This window comes from Triticum urartu, unplaced genomic scaffold (assembly GCF_003073215.2).
Source record: "Triticum urartu cultivar G1812 unplaced genomic scaffold, Tu2.1 TuUngrouped_contig_5843, whole genome shotgun sequence".
Classification (NCBI taxonomy): domain Eukaryota; kingdom Viridiplantae; phylum Streptophyta; class Magnoliopsida; order Poales; family Poaceae; genus Triticum; species Triticum urartu.
The window spans coordinates 1-7,562 of NW_024116551.1; the positions used below are offsets into that span (position 1 = coordinate 1).

Sequence of the window (7,562 nt, forward strand, 5' to 3'; positions counted from 1 at the left end):
TGGCCTGCCGCCGCTTTGTGCCCGCGCGAGCCCAGCCGACGAGGCCACTGGCCTCTGCCTGGGTCAGCCCCTATTCGGTTAATCAGGGGTTAACCCCCCCATTAACCCCCCGACACCCACTAAGCCCCCCCGGCCCACTGACCAGGGGGCCCCACGCCCCTGTTATTTTTTTTATTTTTTAAAAAGGGTTAAAAATAATTATTAATTAATTTAATTAGTTAATTAATTAATACGTTAATTAACTTAATTAACTCTGTTTAATTAGCTTAATTACATAACTAGTCTAATTAAACTGTTATGTTAGCTGTTGTTTCAATGACAGGGGGCCCCATACCCTGTTGACCAGTCAACGTTGACTGGTCAACTGGGTCCCCCTGGCTCGCGTGTCACCCTATGGTACACTTCTATGTACACAGATCTGGGTGCACCTAGCTTTTACTCATTATTTTCAAATTAATATTAAATTGCAGGATATTGTTTAATTCTTTGAAAAATCATAGAAGATAATCCGTAACTCGGATGAAAAAGTTTTATACATGAAAGTTGCTTAGAACGACGAGATGAATCCGAATACGCAGCCCATTCGTACACCACACATCCCTAGCATAGCAAACACGCAACTTTCCCCCTCCGATTCGTTTGTCCAAAAACGTGAAACGCTGGGGATACTTTCCCAGATGTTATCCCCCTTCGTCGGTAGCGTGTAGCACTGCGTTAGAACACGTCTAGCTCTGCCTGCTTTTTTATTATGCTCTTGCTTGCTATGTATTTATTGTTTCTCCCCCTCTTCCCTTCGGTAGACCCCGTGATGGTTGCCGATGCCGCTATGTTAGACTACGTCACCGACGACCCCTCCTTCTCGTCTAAGTAACCAGGCAAGCAAACCCCCCCCCCTTGAGCATTCCGATATCGCCCATTTCTTTCCCTCTTATGCTTGCATTAGAACTGCTAATACTTTCTGTATGATCCTACTCTGATGCATAGCCTATTTTTGTTACCTGCTTTCATACCTTACCTGCTTATCCTAAACTACTTAGTATAGGTTGGTTAGTGATCCATCAGTGACCCCCACCTTGTCCCAGTTGCCCCGCTTTATGTTCGACGACTCAATCACGTGGACAATGTCCAGGCCCCGACACCGCACATCACCCCCCCTAGTTGTATGACTCTGCAGAGTTACCATTGAGTGCCGAGGGTGGAACCTCTTACATCACTCCTGATGAGATCTCTGTAGTGTAGCTATACGGTCGAGGTCATCGAGGGTGATTTCCTCCTTAACCACTTCCGTTACGGCTCTGTCGTGCAACCCCTCAAGTGTGAACCTCGAGGGTGGATCCTCTTACGTTCACCTTGATGATAACATCGAGTGGAATTCACTGGGGGTGATTCCTCGGGTTTTCCCCTTGGTGTTAGACACACAGTTACTATGGTTACTACGACTTTACACTGAACCATGTTACTAAAGACGGGTCGGCCCTGAGGGATACCCGCACGAGCTTAATAGCGAGTGGTGTGGAGTCGGGTTGAACTGGAAGGTGCCCGCGAGATACTTACGAGGCGTGGCCGGGCATTCTTAGCCCTTGCCGCAAGTACTCGAGATGGGGCAACGGGGTCACATCTTTCGTGAGTCTCTGCTTGTTACCGCGCGTTCCTAATCCACTACGATTTGGATATTTGATCCGAGGGGCCTCTGGCCTGATAGCACTAACCATCACATGGGCATAGTATGGGCGTTCTGCGTCGTATGCATCAGCCGAAATTTAATAGACGTCAGCAACTGAGCGGCGCGCGCCGGGTTGGACTGCTAAGCACCTGCCCTTTTGAAGGAGGTAGCTAGGTCTGCTCACCGGTTGCGTACGCAACGTGCAGGAGTTCCTGGGGAGATGGCCCATGACCCCTGGGGGCATAGGTCTAGTCCTGCGTGTTGACCTCTCTATTAAGCCTAGGTCGGGTTGCGGTGTATTGTTTGGCCGAGGCCGGGCATGACCCAGGAAAGTGTGTCCGGCCAGAGTTAATCGAGCGTGGTGGGTAAGTTGGTGCACCCCTGCAGGGAAGAAAATATTTATCGATAGTCTATCCTATGGTAACGGACACTTGGAGTTGTATCTCAATCGATACAACTAGAATTGGATACTTGAGATGATAAATGGATATGAGAAATGGATATGAGCATTGGATAGTATGGCTCTGGGATTGCTTTCTCGCAGGGAGTCGAGAAAGGATCTCTGGCCGAGGTTGATAACATTACTGCTACTTTACTTTATGCTACTCTACTCCCTCCTGTTGCTGCAAGATGGTGGTTTCCAGAAGATGCTAGTCATCGATAGTACTAGGCCTTTCCTCTATTCTGGCATTTCTGCAGCCCAGTCCACATATAAAACTCTTTCTTTGATACTGTTGCATATTTAGTGTAGATCCTTGCTTGCGAGTACTTTGGATGAGTACCCACGGCTGCTTTGCTACCTCTTTTCCCCCATACCCGATTGTTGCGACCAGATGACGGATCCCAGGAGCCAGACAACACCACTAATGACTACTGCTACCCCGAGGGTGCCTACTACTACGTGACGGCCGCTGACGACTTGGAGTAGTTAGGAGGCTCCCAGGCAGGAGGCCTTGCCTTTTCGATCAATGTTGCTTTTGTGCTAGTCTTCTTAAGGCAAAACTTGTTTAACTCATGCCTGTACTCAGATATTGTTGCTTCCGCTGACTCTTGTGTATTCGAGCTTATGTATTCGAGCCCTCGAGGCCCCTGGCTTGTAATATAAAGCTTGTATTATTTTAATTTGTGTCTAGAGTTGTGTTGTGATATCTTCCCGTGAGTCCTTGATCTTGATCATACACATTTGCGTGTATGATTAGTGTACGATTGAATCGAGGGCGTCACACAGGTATTCGGTGACTTGTGTGTTGTCTCCTCTGGATTGATACATTGATTCTCAAACTGAGGGAAATAATTATCTCAACTTTGCTACATCACCATTTCCTCTTTGAGGGAAAAACCAACGCAAGCTCAAGAAGTAGCAAAGACCATACCCAATCCGCAAGGAGAGAAGAGACATAGGTTTGCCCAAATGCAGGAGAGTGATAGGAAGGATGTGGAGCGTGCTTTCGATGTGCTTCAGTCTCGGTGGGGTATCGTTTGTAACCCTGCATTGACATGGAGCACGAAGAAGCTTTGGGAGGTGATGACTACTTCTGTGATCATGCACAAGATGATCGTGGAGGATGAGCACGATGATAGCATCTACGACCAAGAGCCTGATTTTTAGCGCGAAAATGTTGAGTCTGAGCATCGACCTCCTGCAACCTTTGAATAGTTTATCGAGTTTCATCGGGAATTGTGTGATTGGCATACTCATGTCCAGCTCCAGGATGACTTAGTTGAGCACATGTGGACTCATGTTGGCGAGCAATAAATCTATTTAAATTCTTTTCGCACAAACAATTTTCAATTGAATTGTAATAAAACTTTGATATTATTTTTAATTCGATTGGGTTGTAATAAGACTATTTCAAACATGCAACTATTGCCATGTTTAATTTCAGATATTTGTTATATTCTCGAACGGATAAGATGCGGCCGAAGTGCGGCCCTGCATTGGGCGCACGGCCGGCGCATCCATAAAATCCGGATGGACACGACCCCATTGCCACCCCAAACGGACATCTGTTTAAGGTCGTGCGTTGAAGTTAGCTTACTACCTAAACAATTACGGCGTGTTCAAGTTATCTTTAGTTAAGATCACACCTTTCTTTAGAGACCAGATCATAAGTGTCACATCTTGCTCCTTGCCCACTGACTCTGGCCCTCGACATATACGGCCACGGGAGATCATAGGCGAACGGGAGGAACATGACAAGAGCTTGTGAGTCACTGGAACCTTCGTCTAAACCTGACCTATGGTGGCACGTTAGGCTAATCTAGCAGCAATCGATCGCCATTTATATAGTTTTATTATACGCATTTTTATTTTCTAAACACAACTTACAAAAAAAAAGAGACTAACCCTTGTTGGCATTTTACAACCTCAGCTGCCCAGCCAACGGGTCGACGCTCCGTCTTCCCTAAACACAACTTACAAGAGACACACAATTATGAGGTCTTTTTTCATGTTATCCTCATGTATAGAAAAAATACAAACAAATATATTTAAAAAAAGCAAACAAACTCCCTGCAAAGATTCATGTGACGAAAACGATAGGCGGCGAGATGGCCAGATGGCCCATACACCCCACCCCACCACCATTTGCACTGTTCCCATTGCCTTGCCCTTTTGACAAGTGTCATGCTGCTCGTGGCCCTCTGCTCAGCTCAACCCCGTTCGTCCCGGCAACTGCAAGAGCATAAAGTGTGCAGACGCGCGCCTCAACCTCCAACCCCTCGAAAGCCATCGCTCACACCCTCCATTTCCTCCTGCTTCTTGTAGCTTGCCGAGCCGTGTCTGCTGCACTCTCTGGCCATGGCGGCTGCGAGGCTGGGTCTGCCGCGGTTGATGCTGGCGATGCTTGTACTGGCGGCATTGCTCGGTGTCGGCGTCGACGGGAGGAACCACGTGCACAAGAAGCCTCCTCGTGCTGGCGTCGGCTCTCGGCACAGGGCTGGCGCGAAGGTGGGCACGGTGGCGTCGTCGCCGGCCGTTCCACCGGACGACAACGCGGCGCCTTTGGTGGCCCCGCCGCCGGGCGGCATTGTCCCGTCTGACCCGGCCACGCCGTTCCGGCCGGAGCCGTGCGTGTTCGACGTCCGGGCGTACGGCGCGACGGGCGAGAGCACGGCGGACGACACCGAGGCCTTCCGGGCGGCGTGGAGGGCGGCCTGCGCCGTTGAGTCGGCCGTGCTGCTGGTGCCGTCCGACGGCACCTTCACCATCTCTACCACCACCTTCTCCGGGCCGTGCAAGCCCGGCCTCGTGTTCCAAGTACGTAGTACGTACACACTTGTGCTTGATCAATACCATGCGCGCGCTTATGTGATTCCTGTTGGGCAAAATGTATTCCAAGCTTACCAGTTATTGACACCACATATAACTTGTCGGTGGATGATGAATTGATCGCGGTGGTGCATGAGTAAGCAATTATCAGTGGGAAGCTAGATTAGATGAAAGAGGTCTCTGCCATTGTTACCCCTCTCCCTCCTTCCTCTCCCCGGAGTCATCTCTCATCATGAAGCTACGAGAAGAGCGGAGAGAACAGCTACGAGAATTTGACCGGGAGTCACGTGTGGTAGAGGAAGGAGACAAGAGTGGGAGGAGTCACGGAGAGGAAAAGACCACAGCTTCACGTGTGTCGCTCCCCCCTCATGTGTTCGGCTGGAAAGTCCCAGCACTAATCAGAACCATGCTCGCTATTAAAACTGAAAATGCTTTCTAACCAACGGCCGATGGTGGGTGCAGGTGGACGGGGTGCTGATGCCGCCGGACGGGCCGGACTGCTGGCCACCGTCGGACAACCGGCGGCAGTGGCTGGTCTTCTCCGGCCTGGACGGCCTGACGCTGCGCGGCGCCGGCACCATCGAGGGCAACGGCGAGGAGTGGTGGAACCTCCCCTGCAAGCCCCACAGGGTACGTATCAGTATCAGTGTATCACACCCCAATTAAGTCCCAAACAGTATTTGTCTCTGGTCGACACCTCAATGATCAGACGAGTCCCTCCACTTTTCCTCGCAGGGTCCGAACGGGTCCACGCTGCACGGGCCTTGCGACAGCCCCACGGTATGTATGTATGCAAAATGCTGCCACGCTTGCTGTGTAGTAATAGAACATGAACATTTTGTACCTGTTGACCATGGCTCATCTATCGTGTGCGTGCGCCCTACAGCTGATCAGGTTCTTCGAGAGCAGCAACCTGGTGGTGCGGGGCCTGAGGGTGGAGAACAGCCCCGAGTTCCACTTCCGGTTCGACGGCTGCAGCGACGTGCTCGTCGACGGGCTATTCATCAGGTCCCCGGCCAACAGCCCCAACACCGACGGCATCCACGTCGAGAACACGGAGCGTGTCGGCATCTACAACTCCAAGATCAGCAACGGTACTCCACGCACGCAACACAACTGCTCCTTTTCCTGTTGGCTGCTCTTGTTTTGAGTAACTTTGCTCTCTCTGTGTGTGTATGACGTGAAGGCATCGAACTAATTTTTTTTTTGTTGGCGTGCAGGCGATGATTGCATCTCCATCGGGACCGGGAGCTACGACGTGGACATACAGAACGTAACGTGTGGCCCTGGGCACGGCATAAGGTAGGCGCACGCCCCGGTACATATACATACATACACACACATACATACGGTTTATAGGAGAAAACAGCAACACACCCGACGAAAACCTCCAAAGGGCACTCTATAAATGCACGATGGCATCACCTTAGCTTCCACCATGTCTCTGGCCGCTCGTCGTGTTATGCACCGCGATTCGGTGTCCTAGTCCCACACCACACGTGCCAGCTTCTGTCGCCGGTCACATGACTTTTTATCTTGCGGCCAATAACAAACCTCAGTAGTACTACAATAAACCAGAATGTCACAGAGCACACATACACATGCATTGCGTCGGCACTCACTCACTCCAGTGCTATGTGGTTGCATTGCAGCATCGGCAGCCTGGGCGTGCACAACTCGCAGGCGTGCGTGGCGAACGTGACGGTGCGGAACGCGGTGATCCGGAACTCGGACAACGGGCTGCGGATCAAGACATGGCAGGGCGGCATGGGGTCGGTGTCCGGCATCGCCTTCGACGGGGTGACCATGGAGAACGTGCGCAACTGCATCATCATCGACCAGTACTACTGCCAGGACAAGCGGTGCATGAACCAGTCCACGGCCGTGCACGTCACCGACGTCTCCTACGCCAACGTCCGGGGCTCCTACGACGTGCGCAGCGCGCCCATCCACTTCGCCTGCAGCGACACCGTGCCCTGCACCAACGTCACCATGGCCGAGGTCGAGCTGCTGCCCTTCAGCGGCGAGCTCGTCGACGACCCCTACTGCTGGAGCGCCTACGGGGCGCAGCAGACGCCCACCATCCCGCCCGTCTCCTGCCTCCAGGACGGCGTCCCGGAGGCCCTCCTCGACAACCCCGATCTCAAGTGCCGATGACGACAGTTTTGCAAGGTTCAGAGTTCAGAGTTCAGAGTTCAGAGCTGAGACAACAGTCGAGTCATGTGGAGTTGTACATGTGTGCTTCTGCTCCCTCTCGGTGAAGGTCGTCCTACGTAGCTACCCATTTGCCTCCCGGCCGGTGGAATTTATTCTCCGAATTGGGTTCCACTTTTTTTTTTAAACAAGACAAAAGATTTGCCATTTTCATTGATTAAGGGAGAAGGTTTAAGACAAATGGCCGCAAAGCGGGAGACAAATATCTACTCTCGCGGCATTACAATACTCAAGTGGGTGGCACCGGCAATAGCCCAAAGATGGGCCTCCTCTTTTATCTTCGCGATGAGCATCATCGTCGTAGTGGCGGTGTTACGGAAAATCCTTCCATTACGCTCTTTCCAAATCTCTCAAGACATGAGCATGAACAGGGAGGCGATAGCCTTTCTCTGATCTCCACGCTCAACCACATTT

General features: G+C 51.3%; 1 protein-coding gene across 1 annotated transcript; it reads left to right on the plus strand.

The window, feature by feature from the left end:
* Window positions 1–4,252: 4,252 nt before the first annotated feature.
* LOC125529781 (polygalacturonase At1g48100-like) lies at window positions 4,253–7,353 on the plus strand. Its single transcript, XM_048694200.1, has 6 exons — window positions 4,253–4,922; window positions 5,397–5,564; window positions 5,670–5,714; window positions 5,821–6,028; window positions 6,155–6,236; window positions 6,587–7,353. Exons 1-6 carry the CDS (start codon window positions 4,464–4,466, stop codon window positions 7,089–7,091), a joined length of 1,467 nt encoding a protein of 488 aa, XP_048550157.1. The 5' UTR covers window positions 4,253–4,463; the 3' UTR covers window positions 7,092–7,353.
* The last annotated feature ends 209 nt before the right edge of the window (window positions 7,354–7,562 follow it).